The 21,653-nt window shown below is 42.7% G+C and overlaps 1 protein-coding gene across 10 annotated transcripts in view; it reads left to right on the plus strand.

Moving 5' to 3' along the window:
• Positions 1-21,653, plus strand: part of JADE1 (jade family PHD finger 1) — a 167,601-nt gene that overhangs the window by 100,444 nt on the left and 45,504 nt on the right. For 5 of the 10 annotated variants that reach the window (XM_079989434.1, XM_079989433.1, XM_079989430.1 and 2 more), the window contains one exon: positions 19,546-19,623. In XM_079989434.1, the coding sequence (XP_079845560.1) occupies positions 19,572-19,623 (52 nt within the window). In that variant the 5' untranslated portion in view covers positions 19,546-19,571. Of the gene's footprint in view, positions 1-7,731; positions 7,980-10,527; positions 10,746-10,818; positions 10,844-10,975; positions 11,223-15,997; positions 16,224-19,545; positions 19,624-21,653 lie in introns of those variants that run through there. The other 5 variants (XM_079989432.1, XM_079989439.1, XM_079989438.1 and 2 more) reach the window with 5 other exon arrangements.

A 21,653-nucleotide genomic window follows, 5' to 3' on the forward strand; every position in this document is an offset into this window, starting at 1 on the left:
TTGGGCTAGACCTTTTTGTTTTGGACTACAACTACCACCAGCTCCAACTGCAGTGGACACTGCCCCATTAGGACAAATGAGACACTCCCCCACCAGCCAGTCTGTTCCCACATGCCCACTTAAAACCAGTCCATGGGATGGCACTGCCTGTCAGCTTCCTCCTCCTTCGTCTCAGTGTTGCCCTTGCAGAATTCAGCAGGGAGGATGGGGACCTGTCAATGGTTCTGGTTCCAGCTACTGTTTGTCTCCCTGCCTTCTGCCCAATGAGCAGCCCAGCCAGCATGGCCAATGCTCAGGGATGCTGGGAGCGGCAATCTAGAACATCTGGAGAGCCACAGGCTACCCATCCCTGAGCTATCAGGGCCAGTAACTAACACCAAATTGAGGAAGTGCAAATCTTGTAACACTCCAAACCACCTACTAGCAGTAAAGTATTATTGATATTGCTGCTAAGGCAGAAGTTGTCAGTGTGGTGCCTGTGGACAGAGATGCACCTGCATAAGCCTTCCCTGGCACCAGAAAAGCCCTCTTCCCCTGCTGAGTATAGATTGTGGTATATGCTTGGTTGAAGTTTGAGTGTTGCCCATGGCAGTTTCTCTGGTTTGCAAATGTTGTTGTTGTTGGTTGTTATTTATTGAATTTATATAACACCCTATACCTGAAGGTCTAGGGCGGTTCACAGAACATATATCCATGGGCCCCAAAAGGTTGGTGACTTCTGTATGAAGGTTAGCTTTTGAGCATTTCCTCATGAGGATAGCTGACCAGCAGTCACATGAATCATGTGTAGGCATTATTCTATAATTCCTCAGAGAGTGCATGGTTTTTTATCTGCACTTATAATTATGGCAAACCCAGGGCAACAGATCCTTAGATATGTTTCCCCTTGGCATTTGCTCCCAACATGGCTGCTGCCTAGGTCATAACTCTCCTTGTTGCAAAGCTATGTGCTGGTTATCTTTGCTACAACATCAAACTCCATGCCTTGTGTTCAGATGGTTATGTACAATGACTCTAGGCAGCTCTATTCTCAAAAGAGCTATGCTGGCTTGAAATATGAATGAGGTTTGCATTGGCAAAGCAGAATGATGCTGCCAGCCAAGTCAATGGTTCAACTACCATTGTTTCCAAGACTGCTTCACTTTCACTCTCAGCCTTCCATTTTTCTGCTTTCCAATATGTATTTCTACACCATGCAGATACAACTATTTTTATTCCTTTAGTTGACAGCAAGAGAATGCTGTTTTGTAACTCAAGCCTCTGTGCTAGCTAATGAGCCACATTCTCAATGTTCATGTATTTCATGAACGAAAGAGTGGTAGAATTCCAGCTGGTCATGCTTACACAAATCTCTGGCCTAGGAGGAGCTAGGGGAAGAGAAAGAGGTTCTGGTGTGAACTGCATTCCCAAAAGCAAGGTAAAGTGAAAATTAAGCAAACTCACAAAAAGGAGAAGAGAATTGTCCTCTAATTCAGGATGGAGGAATCTGTCAAGTTCACCAGCATTTTAATGTTCATTTCTCCTAATATGCACATTTTTGCAAATAAATAGGCCTAATATAATGCATTTATGTGTGCTACATTCACCAATATATGCATTTTTATCCACACACCCTTAATATATGCATTTGTGCACATATTTTTGTGTTGGAGAACTGCATCACAAAATTTAGAGGGCTTTCAAATTTCAAAGGATAGCTACATTTTTGCTTGCATATACTTTCGGGAAATGTGAATTACGTATTCATGCAAATAGCATTGAGTGAGAGAAAGCAGGGATGAGTTTGATAAGCGCCACCCTCTCATTGCAGTCACAATTACCTTCCACAAATTAGAGGGCAAGCTTCTGAAGCATGGCATCTCCTGCACTTGTGGAAGACCAGGGTTCTTAATGGCACCTGGAGCCTCCACAAGTGCCATAAAGGTCTTCATGGGCATTGGGTTGGTGACTTCTGCTCTAATGAACCAGGCCGCCACTGACTTTAATTGCGGTGTAGGAGAAATGAAGAGTGGAAACAATGCAACACATTAAAATATTAGAATTCAACAGTGGCTATTCATTGTTTGTAGTCATGTTTCAATGATATTTTCTCAGTTAAGAATGTATACTAATAGCTTGGGGCATCAGTCACAAGGAGCCCTAATTCTACCCATACTGTGCATACCTATAAAATCCGGCACTGTGGTGTGCATATAATTAAAGATTACACAGGTTAATTTTGCAGCTGTTCCTAATGGTGGTCCTTGTCACAGGTCTGAATTTTTAAAAAAATATCTCTGTCATCTATATGTGATGAATCCTGGCTAGTATTTGTGTCTCTAATCAAAAAGCCACATTTTCTTCTTTGCCAGCATACAGTGGTACCTCGGGTTAAGTACTTAATTCGTTCCGGAGGTCCGTACTTAACCTGAAGCTGTTCTTAACCTGAAGCACCACTTTAGCCAATGGGGCCTCTTGCTGCTGCCGCGCCGCCGGAGCACGATTTCTGTTCTCATCCTGAAGCAAAGTTCTTAACCTGAAGCGCTATTTCTGGGTTAGCGGAGTCTGTAACCTGAAGCATATGTAACCCGAGGTACCACTGTATATGCAGAAAGACAGTCTTCACTCTGAACATGAAATCTGCAGTGTCTGGTCATGTTCATTCAGGCTGGTGACTCCTTTTTGTTTCAGAAAGGTGCCACCATGTTCTTAGCTGAGGAAAAATTAAAGCTCAGTGCCAGGGGAGTAGAGGAGAGATTCTCTTCTTGTTCTCACATAATTACTCTGCAGGTATATGGTTTGGTCAGGGAGCTGCTCCGTAGCCTACTCAGCATGAGAGTTAATTTGGTCCTGAGCTGAAATAGCAATCCTGCCTTTAATTACAAACAAAACACACTGGGTTGATCTTCTCAATATCTCACCAACCAGACATCCCAGCTGACCTTACAAACTTGGTAAGACAATAGTCTTCTTAATGCATTTTTAACCCATTTTTAAGTAAACATGTGGGACAGGAACTAGTGCAGTAGCTTCACCTCCATAAGGTTGGAAGGCAAACACTTGAAGTGGGGAGCCTCATGTATTCCTTGGGAAATCAGGGTACAAACAAGCAAGCAAGCAAGCAAACACACTAGGAAGAGCTCTCTATGAGTCTGCTTCAAACAGTCACACTTGTGGGGGGAAGGAAGAATGTAGAAAGAGAGCTGGTGATTTCCAGCATAGAGGTCCTCTTCAGATAACATGTAGCTAATTAAGGTGTGGAAGGAAAAGGGGGCTTCAACATGCTGCCTTTATGCATTTATTGGTCCTTTGTATAGAGCTGTTGTGAATACTACATGCAAATAGGCTCTATAGGAGTGATCTGGTATCTTGCATTTTGCAGAGCAATCACAAAACTTTCATGTGCATAGATGATGCACAGAATATCTAATCAATATATCAAGGTTGAGGTTGGATGTTTTCTGTTTTGTTTGAAAAATAGTTTACTTTGCTGAGACCGATTCTGACTCAAGCAAGAGTTCATCACTGAAGTGGCTTTTGACTTCCTTGACAGGAGATGTACTCTTTATCACCATTCTATTACTGAGCCTTCCCCCTCAGTAGTCACAAAAGTTCAATATTATTTCACGCCATCCTAATACAGCTCAGGAAAAGAGGTGCTTTGGACTTCTGCATCTCATTTATACATTTGTCAAACTCAGTGTAATTTCAATCTACTAGCCAGCCGCCTTGAACCATTTTAAAAAATAGTAAGCTGGAATATAAATCTCAATAATAAATAATAACAAATGAGACCACCAATTTAAAAAGGGTGCATGGAGTGCTCCTGTTCCAAGATTCCAGCCAGTAATGCCCTTTTCCAGAACAATCCTTCTCATTGCTGCTCCCTACTGGTTTTCTCTCCCCACCACCCAGCCACTCAGCATTCCATGCCCACTTCAGTATGCTCAGTCCTCATTGAAATTCCTAACCCCCTAAATATTTTTGTATTTCTTGGGGTTCCCTGCACCTGCTGATACACCCCTCTTGTGCATGGTAGTTTGTGTGTTTTGTTAACATAAATAGCCACACTCATAGAATGCTAGAAGTCTCAGTACTGGAACCCGTAATAAAGGACTGTCTTAGACATTACAAAGATGAATAAGAGACCTGGCTCCTGCTTTCACTGGGAAAATGAATTTGGTTTCTGAATGTGTAACAAGTTTGCAATGTGTGTAGCAAGGGTGTAGGTGTATGATATGCTTGGATAAATTACTTAGCTTATTATAATGTATAAAGAGCAATTCTTCTGCTGAATCACAGATGAGACAGAGCAAACAACAGCTCATACTTCCCTTTCTACATGTGTGTATGTGTGTAGGTGTGTAGCTGCTCCCAACTTTCTTCGTTTGGAGGCCTTCTGGCATCACAGTGCTGAATAAGGTGTGACTTTTTTGGCACATGGGTAAAAGGGTTGCCAGAGGGGATGCATTACCCTGTAATTAGTGCACGTTAACCATGCTAGAATATCTCTCCTCCCTCCCAGCAAGCTTATTTTTTCATGTTGAGATTATGATAAACCTAGAGGAGCGTTCTTCTTTAATTTGGCAAGAGATGCTTTGAAAAAGACACATGCCTGCTTTTGCCCAGGGAAAAATGTAAATCCATTGATTAAGGAAACGTGTCTTAGGCCTGCCACTTCTGCATTTACATTCCATATTTTGGAATGCAAGAAATATTGGTGTAGTGATATCCGGGTGGACTGTGTCTCATTAGTGGGCTGTTAGCAGATGGTAGCAACAAAATACAAATATCTCAGGAGTTAAGGTTGCCTACTTTTTGAGCAACCCCTACTTCTGTGTCTTTTAACAGCAGCTGGATTCTCCTTTCTCCATGCTGTGAGAATCTTGAGCTGCTAATTTCTATATCTCATGCTACTGTTAAAAGTGAGAGAAAATGGCATGGCGCTTCCTCTCTGTCCCTCCTGCATTAGATGACAAACCAACATAGGGCTCAGTTCTAGGACAGGGATAATGTATCAATGGCTACAAGCCATGGTGGCTAATTGTTATGGGATTGGAGGATCAGTCTGGGTTATATCTGTGGGTCCCTTCCAGGCTTGTGGTTCTGCATCAATGAAGTTTTGAATCTAGTAGAAGAGGTCACCGAATGGGTCAGAACAGTTCCTTAGCTGTCTGGTTAAATGCTACCATTTACATGTGCAAAGAGGCTGCCCAGTAGCCATAGAGACAAATGGAGGTAGCTCTCCCCACCTCTCAATTTGTTGGAAACAACATCACCTTGCTAAGGTAGAAAAACAATAGTTTGTGTCTGCATTTTGGAAGTTGGAGATAGAGATGTTTGCCTTGCTCTGTGCTGGACCCAAAGCTATGGCTTGGTGATCTCCCTGGGAACCTAACTGGGAGGCAAGATTTGTGGAGTGCTAATACTATGAGCCATTCCATCCTATATTCTAAAGACACTACCATCTCTGTTGACTGTCATTCCAAGAAAGCCAAACCTCTGAGGCCCTGCATAACATAAAGCTCTAGGCTGATCAGGAGCTTGGAGCACTTTCTCTACAAGGAAAGGCTAAAAGGTTTAGGAGTTGATTTCGTCAACTATTGTTTTAGGATATAAACAAGACAACAAAAGAGGGGCATACATGATAGTGGTTTTTAGAACTAGGCATGCTTTGGAGAAAGTTGACAGCTAATATGAAAACTTAATGTAGCCTTCCAATGAAACACAAAAATGAAAATGATTTGCTGCTGCAAGATATGGTGATGACCATCCACTTAGGTGGCTTTAGAAGGGGACTAGGCAAATTCATGGTACGCGGGTGGCGCTGTGGTGTAAACCACTGAGCCTTGGGCTTGCTGATTGGAAGGTTGGTGGTTCGCATCCCTGCGACGGGGTGAGCTCCCATTGTTCGGTCCCAGCTCCTGCCAACCTAGCAGTTCGAGCAAGTAGATAAATAGATACTGCTCTGGTGGGAGGTAAATGGCATTTCTGTGTGCTGCTCTGGTTTTGCCAGAAGCGGCTTAATCATGCTGGCCACATGACCCGGAAAAGCTGTCTGCAGACAAACGCCGGCTCCCTCGGCCAGGAAAGTGAGATGAGCGCCACAACCCCAGAGTTGTTCGTGACTGGACTTAACTGTCAGGGGTCCTTTACCTTTAGGCAAATTCATGGAGCAGAGACGTATTAGGCTATTTGTCTTGATGACAATTTGGAACTGCAACATGAGCGTGCTTTGTTTACTGTTTGCCAATAATAATAATAATAATAATAATAATAATAATAATAATAATAATAATATTTGTATTCCACCCTCCCCAGCCAAAGCTGGGCTCACAGTGGCTAACAATATGTATTCTGTTCCCTACCTCAATCAGTCAGCAATCTGTAGCTCAACCCTCACTGGGTTGTTGTTTTTTGCTCCTACCATTATGTCGTCCCCCATCCCCCGATATTTTTTTATCTCTTCATTTACCTATAGACTTGAAGTAACCAATGTGTAGAGTGCTGGACTTGGATCATGGGGAACTGAAATCTATTTCTAGTTTAGCAATGGGCATTCTTGAGTGTTACTCTACATCTAAATTCCCCATCTGTAAAATGGAAAAAATCTAATGCTTTGCATTTCCACTGTTTGTAATTTGAATATATTGGCTAGAATGTCCATATATTAAAAAAAGATGCTCTTACATGTTCTACCTAACATGAACAATATTTCACTTGTACAAAAACAGCACAGAGAGACTTAAATATACATTTGGTGCCATGTATGAAAAGCCATTTTGGGCATGATCAGAGTGATGCTTTCCTGTGGAGATGGTTCCAAACTCAAATGCAGAACTGGAATCTGGCACATTGTTTTGAGGGCTGATCTTGCTTCATGCCCTTAATAATACCTCATGTTGAGCTGATACTGGTGCAGAATATGAGAGAGAGAGAGAGAGAGAGAGAGAGAGAGTTTGTGTGTGAAATGAACACTTATAGACCTGTAAAACATTTGATGCAGAAAGCATTATTTGGTTGAGCGGGTGATAAATTGAAATAATTTATAAAATTCTTACTGCTTTTAAAAACAAAAAGGAAAATCAATACATCCTTATAAATATAAATAACCACAACATTATAGTGAAAGGCTGGATGACAGGTGAATGTCGTCCAGTTCAGAACTGGACCCCTGGCATAGGAGCCCCCCTCCCAAATATTTTAACGTCTCCAGCATCATACAATTCTGGTACGCCCCAAGCAGAGAATGACACGGCTGTTAGCCATCTCTTGATTCTCTTATTACTGCTTTGGATGTTTCTCCTATTTTTTATTTTTTATTTTTTTAAAAAAAATCATTTCATTTTGCCATGGTGCGTCCTTTGCAAAAGCAAGCAAGCAAAAGCCCAGGTGGCAGGCAATGCATAAGCCAGAGAGACCTCTCCTTTAAAAGAACTTGACAATTTTTGGAACGCGTGAGATCTGTCTGGCTTCTGTCCCTGCGTGAAATGCTCCTTCTTTTCCAAAGAGGCAGGTCCCTCGATGCGAACCTTCGGAACAGAGGGAGTCTCCTCCCTGCATAGTGTAAATGGAGCATGACATCTTCAGCTCTTTCAGGGCTGCAAGGAGTTAAAGCAGACAGTTTCCAAGTGCGGTAGTGTCTCTCGTTCTCTTTCCTTGCCTCCTCCTCCCCACCCTGTTTCTCTCTTCTCTCCCCCCCCCCCTATTTTCCCCTAGTTTTGGCAGGGGATTAAAGTAGCTCCCCCCTGTGGCAGCAGTGACCCAGAAATGAGTTTGATTCACAGAGTCCTTCCTCCATAACAAGTAAAAACGTCAGTCAGAGCGAGAGTCTCTCTCTCTCTCTCTCTCCCTGTATATGTGTGTGCGTGTGTGTCTGAAGGGAGCCACAATCTGCTCCCACTCTCCAGTGCTTGTCTGAACTCATGAGGCAGCACAGACCCCTCCGTGCAGAGCAACTCCAACCTCACTGGCAACCATCGCAGCAGCAACAGCAGCAGGTAACTGTGCCCAGGCAGCGCCTTACGCTCGCCTTCTCTCCGCCCGTCGCCGCAGAACGAGCCGCCTTGCACAGCCATATTTGATGTGTGGTGGGGTTTCTTTTTTCTTTTTTGGTTGCTTAGCTTTGGAGTTCTCCAGAAGCAGCTAGAGAGCAATTTAATGCCGAAGGTCGCTGCCTGGTGGAAATAATATAGTACGTCATTAATATGGCGCCAAAAGATTTGCTTCTTGATAGGGAGCAAAAAGGGGAGGCAGTTGAGTTGCAGCTTCACTATCCCATAAGCAACTTGTACATTGCTGGGGAGGAACCGGGTGGGGGCGAGAGGAGGAGGGGAAATCGGCGATTATTTTGGGAGCTTTTGAGAGCAGATCCGAAAGGGTTGCGCGCGCGGCGGGGGGGGGGGGGGAGTTAAGGGCTGGCTGCATTTTTTTTTTATGTCGCTGCAGACTTTGCTTTTCGCTAAACCGGGAGCTTTTTAAAGGTGAATGAACCCGGTTGTGGAGTTGTTGGGGTTCCCACCCGCCTTCGTGTCTTAAGTGTTGTTTCTTCGTGCATCCATAGACTTTTGGTTTAGTTTCCTTTGTCGGTGAGGTGGAAGGCAGGCTACCTAAAGCGCATCCATGCTGGCTGATAGATCAGCCCTACTCGGAAAGTGAAAAGCATTGTAAGAACTTGGGAGACAGATGGCAGCGGCAGAGCGCAGGTCCTTTTTAGATAGATCTCTCGGAAGGGGGGGGGGAGGGGTAGCCAGGGAATCAGGATCTGTCGCCGTGTCACCCACATGTTCAAAATATCCATTGCATTAATTCAAGGGCAGGGAGTGTACAGAGGGCAAAAACACAGTTTACCAAATAAATGCACCCTCCCTCCACAGATCGGATTGTGGTTTTCCTTTCCACGGAAAGCTTATAACGGTTGGGTGGACATAAAGCTTAATTTTGCAGGATTGATGCTGAACTTGGTGCAGCAGGGGCATTGTGTAGACCTGAAGATGAGCATTTTATTTTTATTTTTTTGCGGTGGGGGAAGCACCTCGATCCATGTTTTTTTATTTTATTTTATTGGTTAAAACAACAATCCGAAGCGTGCTGTCTTTTATCTACGATCGCGGGAGCAAGTTGTAAGACCCCAAAAGTGCACGTGTTAGGAAGTGTGAGCTTATGGATATCAGGGAAACAAGGGGTGTGTGGTGTGTGCAGTAGTGGCGGGGCTTGTTGTTAGACTGCTGTTCTGCTGGGTGGCAGCAGATTCTCTCGGTGCTCAACGCTGCTGCTGCTGGCGTGGATGATTAATGCGGGGAAAGGATGGAATGTGGAAGGTTGCCCTGGGATTCGAATCCTCGTAGAACAGCCTCATTTGCTACATGCGCCTGCTCCCCCTTAAGGAGGCGGGCCTTTCTTGATGGGCTGTGCGTGGAGACGGAGGAGCCCAGGCGGGCAGGCAGGTGCACGGCGTCAGCAAAAGCCTCAATTTACCCATTCTTTTAGTGCCATCTCACCCAATCCTCCCCCTTTGCAGCGGGGAGCTTAAATACATGGACGGTTGCTGTGCAGCCGCAAACGCTCGCAGGTGGTGGGTGCGAACTTTTCAAAACACTCTGCAGTCGAGGGGTCAGACTGCCCTCAATTCCCCTCTGCATCAATAGTGGCACAGAAATGGAGCAAGCTCATGAGGCTCGGGGACCGTTGGGCTTCTCAGAAGCCGCCTCGAGTGCGCGTTGGCGCCTTAATCTCTCCCTCCGCTCCAGACAAAACCTGGTAGCAGGCTCGGTAGTTATGTAAGAATGCATTCGAGAAACGTCACAAAGTGTGCTCGGGAAATACGGGAGCTTAGCCGCTAACCCGCCAGATAGGTTAAATGTGCGTTATTGAACAACGCCTTTAAGACTAACAGGAAAATGCAAGGAGTGTGTGAAGCGTACATGGTGCCTACACCGGCGGAAGTATGGATCGGCTCCGGGGATGTGGAGAGCCGTTGTCTCTCCGCGTCAAAGCAAATAAAATGGGTGTAGGTGGTGGTGTTTTCAAATAACCGCATCATTGCCACCTAACGGCCCGTCTTCCGTTCCCAACCTCCAGCAGGAGGGAGGGAGGGAATGCAGCTGAGGCGATCGTGCCCCCTTGCTGAAATTAGACAAAGCCGCCACAGTGCTCTTCTGCTCGCCCATCTCCTTAGGCTTGTTATATTTTTTTGCGGCGGCGGGGGGGGGGTGTTACTTCCCATCTTCAATCTTTGCAAGCTGCTCAAATCGTAGGAGGGTTTTCACCTCGGACCCCCCCCCGCCCTTTCCTCCAGTGCACCCTTTGTGGTGGGGATTGGTATTGTGTCTTTCCCTCCCCTTCTCTCCGGCGGGTGGGGGCCAGAGGGCGTTTGTTTGTTTGCAACCGCCTGCTGGATGGTTTCCTGTGACAAGAGGTGATACAGTTTCCAGAACTGTCGAGGAGTGGGAGGAGAGAGGGAGGGGGGAGGCAGGCAGGCAGGCAGGCAGCTCCTCCAAGGCGGCTCTCTGCTCGATTCACTCAACCTCCCCTCCCTCCTTCCCCAGACATTACAACATGGAGATCAGGGGGGAGGGAAATCAGGCAACCGGGAGGGTTGCGTGGCCGCTTTGAGCGCGACGAGAGGTGGATTTGGGAGGGAGAGCGAGAGAGCTGCGCCGGGAGCACCAAGTTTGATTTGCAGCCGGGGTTGAGCGGATTGGTGCAGCCGGGAAGAGAGGGCGGAGCGGAAGGAGCCAGGCTGGAGGATGCGACGAGGAGGGCCGGTCAGTTGCAAGTGGAGAGACGAGCGGTGGGGATGTGGCTGGTGCGCAGGAAGGTGCCGCCGGTGCCCCCGCGTCTCACCTTTCCGAGCGCCGTCCCGGTATTTCTGCCCCCGCCTCGCCGTCCGCGGTGGCACCCGCTACCATCGGGAGCCGGCGGCCCCTCCTTCGCCGGGTGGATTGCGAAGGCGGCCGGCAAAGAACTGCTGCCTTGAACGGGTTGGGGAAGCGAGTGGGCGGGTTCAGGAGACGCGGCTGTACCTTCGGAGCAGCTGTTGCCCTCAAACTGAAAACGGCGGCGCTTGGAAGATTGGGATGGAAATAATCGTGTGTGCGCGCGAGAGAGAGGGGGAGATACTAAAATCAAGCCTTCGTTGGGATACCTGTCATGAGGAAAAAGAAGCTTAAAAGCACAAGCTGAAAGTTTAAGCCCCTTTCTCTCCCCCCATGGGGTCCTTTCTGTCCAAATCTGTGCTTGAGGTGAATCTTTGCGATAAACCAAGTGTACAAAGTTGGCTGCTCAGGATTTTATGCAAGTTTCATGGCAGAACAACAACAAGTTGTTCTGGGAGGTCAGATGCACCAAGTTGTATTTCTGCTAAAATTGATATGCAGAACAAAGTAAAAATATGCCATATGAATCATAGGATGCATAGTCTGTCATGATTGACAGTCTTCACATCACTCAAAGCAAGGTGGTTTAAGGGTGGCTCTTGCTTCCCCTTTCAGAGCATGCTTATAGATGTAGTGAGGGTTCTTGCCTGTGTTTTGAGATCACAGGTGTAGGTTATTACAGATTGTTGTTGAATGCAACAGTTTGCTCTTGAGTTTGTGACCTGTGTGTTTAAATCTTTTACCACCACTGCTAATCTTTAATACAGTATGTAATCCCTAAATGGCAGGTTATCTGTACAATTTTTGAATCTGTTTGTCAAGATACTAAAAGACATCATCTTGATACATAATGATAAATACAACTTTGAATGAATAATATTTGTCAGTGACTGTCGTAAATAGAGACCATGGCTGCGATCTAGGCCAGAGTCCTACCCACTTAAGACTTTGGTCCTGTTAATGCTCTTTGTGGGAGTAAACTCCATTGATCTCTGGGGCTTATTTCTCAATAAACATACATAGAATTGCATTGCACATCCATTTGGTTAAGTGTTTATAAATGGACACTGCAATAGGTGGCCTGTTACTGTAATAATATATTGAACTGTTTCCCACAGCATAGCTAAGATGCAGCTTTTGAAAGCGATCACTCTCTGTCTCCAGTAGCTTGTACAGGTTGAACCTTTTGAAATGGATTCTGGTAACATCTTCCTCCACACTTAAGTTGCTAAATAAATCTGATGGGTGAGAGGTAGATTAAACTAGATGTGCATTGTCCACTTTATCACTGCCAGAATACATGAGCGCTACTAAAACCAAAATAGGTTGGTTGGCCCCTTCATGGTGCCTTCAGAAGCTATACAGATATAACGCTGAACTAATTTTTAACAAAACAATATTCTGCATTGGTGCAAGTTAGCAGAAAAATCTACTGAAGTCAGTTGTGCGTAACTGAAAGACACATGTGTATCAATTACTCTGACTTTAGGAGTTTCATTTACCATAAATGTAGCCCAAGACTAGATGGCACACTTCTTAACACATATGCAAAATAATATTTGAAATGCTCTCTAGCATAGATGTTCTAATTAGGTCTTGATGCAGCCAGTATCATATCAGTTCATGGGCTATTTTGGAGAAAACTAATTGTTCAGTCTGTCTTTAGGGTGTACATTTGCATTCTCCCTGTGCTGTCTCTGTAGTGGTTCTGTGCAGTTTATTATAGTTGCACCCGTTAACACTGTTATAGTTAATGATCTGTCAGAGCTGGAATTATAAATCCTGTTTACCCAGGGGTTTATGGAAGTCATTAAAAGTACTCTGGAAGGAAAAACAGGTTATAAAAGCTTTGACCTGGGGATGCACATTTAATGTCCATATAAAAATCTGTTTCTCTTCAGCCATTAAAATAATAATTGTAGCCACTTTGAAACTACATTTTCTCCACATGCTGCTGTTCAACCTATATCAAGCTTTGCAAATATATATCAAGACTTCCTGAATATTGATATACCTAGAAAGTGAAAAATGGAATATATCTTATTTTGTTGTGTTTAATTTTACACAGCAATACCTACATTTCTGTTTAGTGGAAAATAGGTAACCCTCTATAAAATGAGAGAATGAGAGAATGTCTAAAATGTTACTGCAAGATTAACTAAATCTTACAATATGAACATGGTGTGTTGTTGAATCTATGTTGATGTTATTGTTTATATAGATACAGCATTGTAACTCCATAGTAACACAGTAATTTAATTCACTTTCTCAACTGTCTTTTTACACTGAAGTTGTTAGGGTTGCTTTTCCCTACTTTCCTCCTAAAATCTGCTAAAGTGTGCCTGTGTTCAGATGATCATATCTCAAGCCCTTCGCAGCATGAGTAACCAAACAAGGAAGTCTTATCAATTAAAACAGGTTCTCGTGTCACCCATACCAGGAAAAACAACTTTGGAACAAACCAGGATATTAACCTGTGGATGAAGATGTTTTCAAAGGCTGGCTTGTTCCAAAGTTGGCAACCATGGTTTCTTAATTTGTATTTGAACTAGAGGCTTCCTGGTTTAACCATGGCTTCTGTAAAGGTGGTGTGCACAGGGAAAATACTTCTTAAGCTGAGATATGATCATCCAGACCAACTCAGAAGCTAGGTAATAACCCATAGCAAGTTGTCATTTTCAAGGGAAGTTAAATAGAAACAAAGGGATAGAAATATGTAATGTTAATGCTCCCAATACTGACCGGGGGGGGTGGGGTGGGAATCAAAATGTGGGTTGAGCTAATAAGTTGCATGTTACTGTCCCTAAACTTGTTGGCTTGTATAACGGGTTTTTTGTGTGTGTTTTTTTAAAGCCAGTTGAAGAGAGCTTTGGAATATAGCAACCAAAAAATAATCAACTATGCACTGGTTTTATTTATCTGTGGAGGGCAGGCTAACTGAGCAGGGAAGGGCGGGAGGGAGTGAAAACGCTGGATGGATGTGATATGGAAATATTCAAGTTGGAAAAGGCAAATGCTCCTCTCCTTAGGCTGATTAGAGTGTTTCCCTGTGTGAGTTTTTTTGTGCTAATCATTTGCTGTTTTGTAGAAATGTAGGCTGCTGCCTTACACAGATCATACTGTTTGTCCATTGCATCTGTATTGTCTACTCTGATTGGCAGCAGCTCACCTACAATTTTATGCAGTGATTTTCTCCAGCATTGCTATCAGAGATCCTCAGGTTTTGTTGGACTACAACTCTTGCCAGCTTCAGCCAGCATGACCAGTGGTGAGGGCTGATAGAAGTTGTAGTACAGCAACATATGCAGTGCAGCCACTGGTTCTTCGTCCCAGCTTTAATAGGCGATGCTAGGGATTGAACATATGAAGGATTATCTGTGTGCAAAACATGTGCTCTGTCACTGAGCTAAATAGTCCCTCTGTGTTGTACAAGCCTTATCATTCTTCTCTGCCTCTTCTAAGTAACGTATAGTTTGCAAATGTTGCAACATCATTAATCATAGCATTTCCTAAATCACTAATGATTTCAGGCACAACTCCTTTCAGACAAACATGTCTCTGGGATAAGCTTCTGTTCATCTCCACTTTGAAAATTGGGCATGCTTCTTATTTTTTAAAAAACAGTGAGTTACAAAAAAGACATTTCCTTTTCCACCATGACTCTTTAGAAATTAATGCGAGACACAGTTGGAAAATGCCCATATGCAGGGGTAACTGAAACTTGATTCCAGAGCTAGGGATTTCAACTATTTTTCCGTGCTAAGGTGTCAGCAATTTTTTGAAAGTTAAAATACACAGCATAGACTGTCTCATTCTTACCTACCTTATTTCTGAGTTCTAGTTTTGCTTTGCAAAATCCATGCTGACTCTTTTAAGTGATAAAGATAAAATGTTTAGGTAGCTTGTTCTTGAGCTTGCAATTACTTGTTTCTAAAAAATAAGAAACACTTCCATTTATTCATCATGTTTGGCAATCTTGGAAGCAGGTGGAACTCTCCAGAGAAAATGTTAAAACCTTTTTTTTCTTAATACTCCTTATCTAATGGGGAAATCTATTAATAGGAGCCTAGAGAATTTTAATAGCAGACTCCTGCAACAATTTTGGACTATTGTTGTTGAATTGTTTGATCTTTTACTCAGCTGGTCTATCTAAACCCAAGTTTGGTGGTCTCATCATACATGATTGCTGGTTCAGCAAAAGCTTCCCAAATTCTTACAGTGCACACTATTAGTTATTTAATAATACTTTATTTATTTCTTACATTTGCATCCCATCCTTCTTCCATTTAATAGACCTATCATAAGACATCTAAAAACTATTCCAACGCAGATACTGATTTGGAAAGATATCTACTTAAAAGGCTTGTTGGAAGAGGAAGAGAAGGTGTTAAAGGGATAGTAGAGTTTGTGTCTGTCTCATATTTAATGGGAGGAAATTCCAAAGGGTAGGTGCCACAACACTAAAGCCTCTTCCTATATTGTGTGGAACGGAATGAGCCTCCTGATAAAATGGTATCAGCAATCAGCCCTCACCTGTAGAGTGCAGTGATCGAGTGCATATATAAAGGATAAGACAGTCTTTAAAGTATCTGGCTGTTGTAGAGGGCTTTATACACCAAAACTAGCACTTTGCACTTAGTTCAGTAACTTGGCACTAATGCAAAATTTAACATCTTCAAAATGCTCAGTGGGAGCTGAATTACCCATTCAGAAATCTTCCTTGTATTGCACCACTTCAGACTGCTGGCTACCCAACAAATATTTTCCAACTTAAAAATCTCTGCGTGTACAACAAATAAACCAAGGAGTACTCTAGACTTTAACCTACTTGACATGCTAACTTTCCATAGGAAGAGAGTTTTTTTTAAAAAAGAACATTGGTGACTAGTATTCAGTGGTTTATTCATCCCCACCTTCTCTGTGGGTGACATTCATTTGCTTGTTCTTGTCATTAGAATTTAACATGTCTGAAACAAACAAACAAACAAAAACTTTTTTATGTTAAGACAAACCAGCTCAAAGCAGAGCAATTTATATTAAGAAATTCTGTCATCAATGGCTAGAATGCATGTCCGGCCAATGCCTTTCTACGCATCTGACTTAAGCAGAAGTCATCCTGTAGATATGATATCTCAGACAAGGGCATTACAGACTTTTGGAGTAATGCAGTGCTTCACTTGGTTGAAACTGAAATCTTAGTGGCTACTATAGGAAACTGGCTTATACTGAATCAGACCATTGGTCCATCTAGCTCAGTGTGGGCTGGGCTGATTGGCAGAGGCTTTCTAAGGTTGCAGGCAGGAGATCCTCATAGCCCAACCTGGAGATGCCAGTGGTTGAACCTGGGACCTTCTGCATGCAAAGCAGGTACAGTATCCATGAGCTACGGCCCTTCCATGAGACAGTAGTTATTAGGCCTGCACTTAAGAAGCTGCCCTGCATTGAGTCAGGCTATTGGTCTCTCTAGCTCTGTACTGTCCAGTGTCTTTGGCGACTGGCAGCGAGAAGTCATTCTCAGCCCTAGCTGGGACCTTTTCCTTGTAGGGAGTGTGCTCTGCCACCGAGCAATGGGCCTTGAATATTGCAAGTTGAGAGGTGATGTTTAGGTTATTCGTTTAATATAATCATATGTAAATTATCTTTGTGAAGGTTGGCAACTTACTAATACGTTGTGTGTGAGAACTTTTTACTGGAATTTAGATATTTACAAAACAGCTGGAGGTCAGATATGTACAGTAGCTGGCTGTTCTGTGAATGCTAGCTGCAGTATTTGTTTTTTGTACCACCTGGTTGAAAGGGCTTAACAATCCTTTTGAAAATGGAGCTGTTCATCAGTAGAATGTTATGCTTCAGTCTTTCCCAGAAGTGGGACATAGCTACTCCCTAAATTTTTGATACAGCTTGCAATGTTTTGTCTGCCTTTGTCGTTGGTTGCATCCTGTGCTTAACCATCTGTGGATGAGTTAAACAAGGGTTGTAGATTTCTTTTTTTTTTTTTTTTTTCACGCTTTAGGTCCATAGCATTGAGACACATTATTTCAATTCCAAGAGACTGAAATGGCTAGCATACTTTGGACAAAATCTACTCAGTTCTACCTCTGATTAGCTGTCTTTAGTGAGGTCTTTATTCAGTTTGTATAATTTAACCTTATCTGCCTCTATAGCTTGTGCAGCATCCAAATATTTGAATATCCAGACTTTCTGATAATAGGGATTTCTATTTACCTGGAGTTACATAGCAGCAAGCACAAGTGTAACTAAGAGTTAAAGATAATGGGACTATGATTGCTTATAGTGATGTTTACTCCATGGGAAATGGCCCATGGGTTCTAGTGTGGTTTCTGTCTTATGAGTCCAGCTTCTCTGTTAAGGGTTTGTAATCTAAGCATATTGCTCTTTTTAAACATCCATTACAATTAGACATACTTTCTACATTTCACTTGGCTAGATGTCCGTGTTGTAAATGCCAGTGGAGCAGCTTATTAGAAGTTGCTGTTCGTATGACATCTAATCAGTTCAGTGTCTGAGCACCAAACTAGAAGCAAATCAGCTTGGCAGCTGATTCCTGAAACTGCACCTGGAAGGCGTGCCTTGGGATTTTGCTGCTAATGGCTTGGCCAGCCCACATTGTCATTGGAACTGAAACATGGCAAACTAAGCCTCATGAGATTTGATGCATGTCCTAGAGTACTTGTCACTTTAATTCACGCTGAACATGCTTTGCTTCACTTGTTGTGTCACGTTGTTTCTGCTTTTTTAGCTCCCCGTCACCCCCCTTTCCTGGCCTTTTAGCACTTGGATACTCACTGGCTATTTTTATGTTGTAACTGAGAGTCTGCATTTATTGCATAATGTAATGCTTTGGAGCATCATCTCTGCTGAAGGGACCTATTAGGATAAAGAGTTTTTCACTTCTCGGGGCTTATTCATGTAGTCATTTAAGTGTGCTGATGTCAGCACACATTGGACAGATTTAGTAGGTTTTTGTCATTTTAACCAGCTTCATGAATGTTCCAGCACATGTCCAGGATGAGACTAGCCACAGTCTGGTTCTATTAGCTTTTCAATTATTTTTAAGAAAATGGTTAGTCATGATCTAGACATGTTTTGGAACGTTTATAAGGCCAGGCTGCTAAGCCAACACAGGTGCTGATGTTTTCAGTCATTATCAGGGAGAGGCTATGTAAGTACTCTTGCCAAACTCATTGGTAACCAAATAAACATTTATAAAATTTGTCTATATTCTGACTCCTTCTGAATGCTTAAAGTGTTGTTCATGGATAGGATGTTGCTACCACATGTGCTGAAAAGATCCTTAAGCAGTGTCCTCCTAAATGTGGAAGTGAGAAACAGAGACCAAATGTTTTCTTAAGTTATATATATATATATATTTAAATTACCCATGCTTTGGCTTTACAAATCCCTATCTTTATCACTGATGGCTATTTCAGTGAAGGATAGAAACTGGGAATTCCTGATAGCTGTCAGAATAAATACAGCAAGTGCAGCCATAAGAAAGAATAAATGTGTAGATGACTTCTCCACTTGCCTTGCTGCTTTGACTTTTTAACAAATCCTGAATTGCAAATCAGAACAACCTAAGGATTTGGGAGCAGATCGCACAGCAGCAGTACCATTACTGAGAGAAGTTTTGATATCCTCTTTTCTGTGTCTCAGTGGGGTAGATTCTTGCATTGTTCTTTCTGCCATGAAATTACTTCTTGCCATGGGGAGCCACATGGGACTAAATTATGTGAAAGGCTCAACATGGATTAGGATTGTGGCCAGCATGAACGTAGTGTTGATAATTTGCTCAACTTATGTATCTATGGTCTTAATGCATTATGAATTAGCCTCCCACAACACATCTTCACATGCACATCCCCACTCAGGAAATGTTAGCTCATTGTGAATCCAATCTCTGTTTGGTATACTGTTCAGTTACAGTCTCTGTTTCTGTGTTGTCATAGGAGCTTAGTGATTGGCTAGTGTGGGAACATTTCTATGCATACTGCTTGCTCAGTTGAGGGATGCAGTGACCTTTGTAATTAGTCTTGCTGTTTTGATGCCTCCTACGACTGTAAAACCTTTTCATAAATGTGCTGTACAATATAAATATTGGCTAAATAGGGACAAAGTATATGCTCTGTTGCAGTTGCTTTAAATTTGCTAATATCAAAGCCATAAAAAAGATCTTACATCTTCTTGGGGTGAGCTTGGCTTGAGGATTCCATCAACAATGGTGGCCCAGGACATTCTGCTTCCTGAGGCAAAGGACAGTATGGTGCCCCATTCCTAGTCCATGCCCAGAAGTCAGCTGGGCTAGCAGTTTTATTTTTCAAAACTGGTGATTGGACATTGTCTTCAACTGTACCTGAAGGCAGGAGGCTAGCTTAGGTGGCGGTACAGGGCAAGCCACATAAGCCACCCATCTCTGTCCTCCAAGGTTTTGCTACCACTCCCCAGCATGTTGCTTAGGGCAGCTGCTGCGCTCTGTCTAATTGTAGGGACGGCCCCTGTCAATCAACTTAGATATTCTTTTTGGCTGTCCCATGGGATGCATTCTAAACTGAACATCTTCAGGATGTTTGCTGCTTTTATTTATGCTACTTAATGGCATTTGCTTTCATTTGTGAGCTCTTTGATTCAGAACTTGATAACTTCTGGTTTCTGTTGCATTTCTTCACAGGCTGCCTGCTGTTACCCGGGAAGATCATGAAACGAGGTCGACTTCCCAGCAGCAGTGAGGATTCTGATGACAATGGCAGTAAGTGCTCCTTTTTGTTGTGCTTGTATCACACTAGGTTTATGAGTTTATTTAAACACACACACACAACTTTGCATATGACACTTTAAATAACAAGGGTGATTTGCATATCAGTTGGGTAGAGAGCTAATATGAAAAAGCTTTGCTAAAATCAAACAGATTTCAATAGGTGAACCGCAGTAAGGCATCCCAAGGCTTTACAGCTGATTACACAGCATGCAGTAATACATTTCTACCCCCAAACCCAAACAAATTAAAGTATTTTTTGGTTAAAGTAAATATTTGCCACATCAGTTGCAAATGTTGTCAAGTCTTCAGGTTGTAATAAGGGGATCAAAGTTTGATTTGAGGCTGCTTGTCAAGCTTATGTCACCATTTTCTTATGCATATCATGAATGGGGTTCATAATACTCCTGTTTTTCTATACACTGCTTATGTGTAAGCAGGCCCCTTAAGTTAACACCTAGGAAAAGTTGACCTATTGTGCATGTTGTTTTTTGATACCCACTCCTGTGGAGTATTAACATGCAGTACAAAGGGTAATTTAAGCAACTGCTTCCTAAATAGTGGTTTGTGAGAGCTTTTGTGAATAGTTCATAAAGTAGACAGTGATGAGACCATGATACAAAGGATACAGTAGCTTTTTCCAAGTAGTGGGGAAGGGAGACAATTTTGGAATACAAAATTCCCTTGCAGTTTTTTATTATTTGGAGACTCAGGCCCACTCCCACACTGTGTTCAAACTGAAATGCTGCTGTTTGCCAACAAATGAGATATAAAAAGTAATATATTATTTTGAACATTTGCATTGCCATGTTTGCAAAACAAGTGCAAATTGGAAGCCTGTGAGTAGGGGCTTGCTTCTTTTTATCTCTGTTCAGCAGCTGTGGTCTTGAAAAAACACATATCTCTTTAACACATATTATTTGGAAGTCCACTTTTTCAACTTTAAAAATGTACTTTGTGTGTAAACATTATAGTCATGTTTGACAACTTAAGGTAGCTTTTCATGACTGTAGGTTTTGGGTTTAACTATTGCATGCTTTTGTAATAATTTGAAGCTTATGTTTAAACTTATGTTTAAGCTTCTGTTTAAACACTGACCCTCCCTGGGAGAAGTCTTTGTAAGAATGTGTGGGAAATATCAGTTGTTGTATGTTTTGCCTGGGGTGAGCTTATCACCCAGAGAAATGAGTTGCCTGAATCTATCCTTAGAGACTCATTTTCCTTTCTGCCCAAGAAATGTTCTAGAGCTGGTGCAAAGTCTGATTACCTGCAATAAAACTAGCCAGACATGTATAGATTTAGGAAGCTTTACATGGATTGCAGACCTCTTCACACCTTCAAGATGGCACGATAAGAATCTGGTGTTCTGGAAGTGATCATATGAGTGCTTCATTAAATAAGTGTTCAAGCCTCTTTGGTAACTTTGCAGCAATGTAATAAATGTGAATTCTGTTTGGCCTGTGGTGAAGTAGTCACATGACTGCATCACTGACTGCCCAGTTCTGTCAATATTTTTTAGGTGCGTATTTCTCCCATCAGGAACAGGATAATGACCTGGTGAAGTAGGTGGCAAATCCCTCTAGAATGACAGGGTACGGATCAAAGGTGACAGCTGGGAGGGCCTTCCTCACATACTGTGTTTATCACCTCCAAAGAAACAACATGTTCTCCCTCATGATCTTCCCTCACTGTTCAAAAGAAAATATGTGTGGAACGAGAGAGAATATGCAGAAAATAAAACTGACAAGACAGTGGATATATCCCTTCTTGACCCCTAGTCTAGTTTGATGGGCAGATGTAAGGAAGACACTAGGCATCAGCTCCTCAGATAGCTCTCCATAGAAAGGAAAAGTGCTACAGATTGCTTTGAGCCCTTCTCCTGCTTGTGTGACATGGGCATGGGTAGTGATGTTAAATTCTTGAGAATAATCTTTTGGAGAATATTCTCGAGAATATTCTCAATTAATGAGAATATTAGAGAATTTTCATTTAAAATAGGAGAATATTCACTGGTGATGGCACCA

The sequence above is a fragment of the Podarcis cretensis genome (genome assembly GCF_951804945.1).
Source record: "Podarcis cretensis genome assembly, chromosome: 9".
NCBI classification, from domain to species: domain Eukaryota; kingdom Metazoa; phylum Chordata; class Lepidosauria; order Squamata; family Lacertidae; genus Podarcis; species Podarcis cretensis.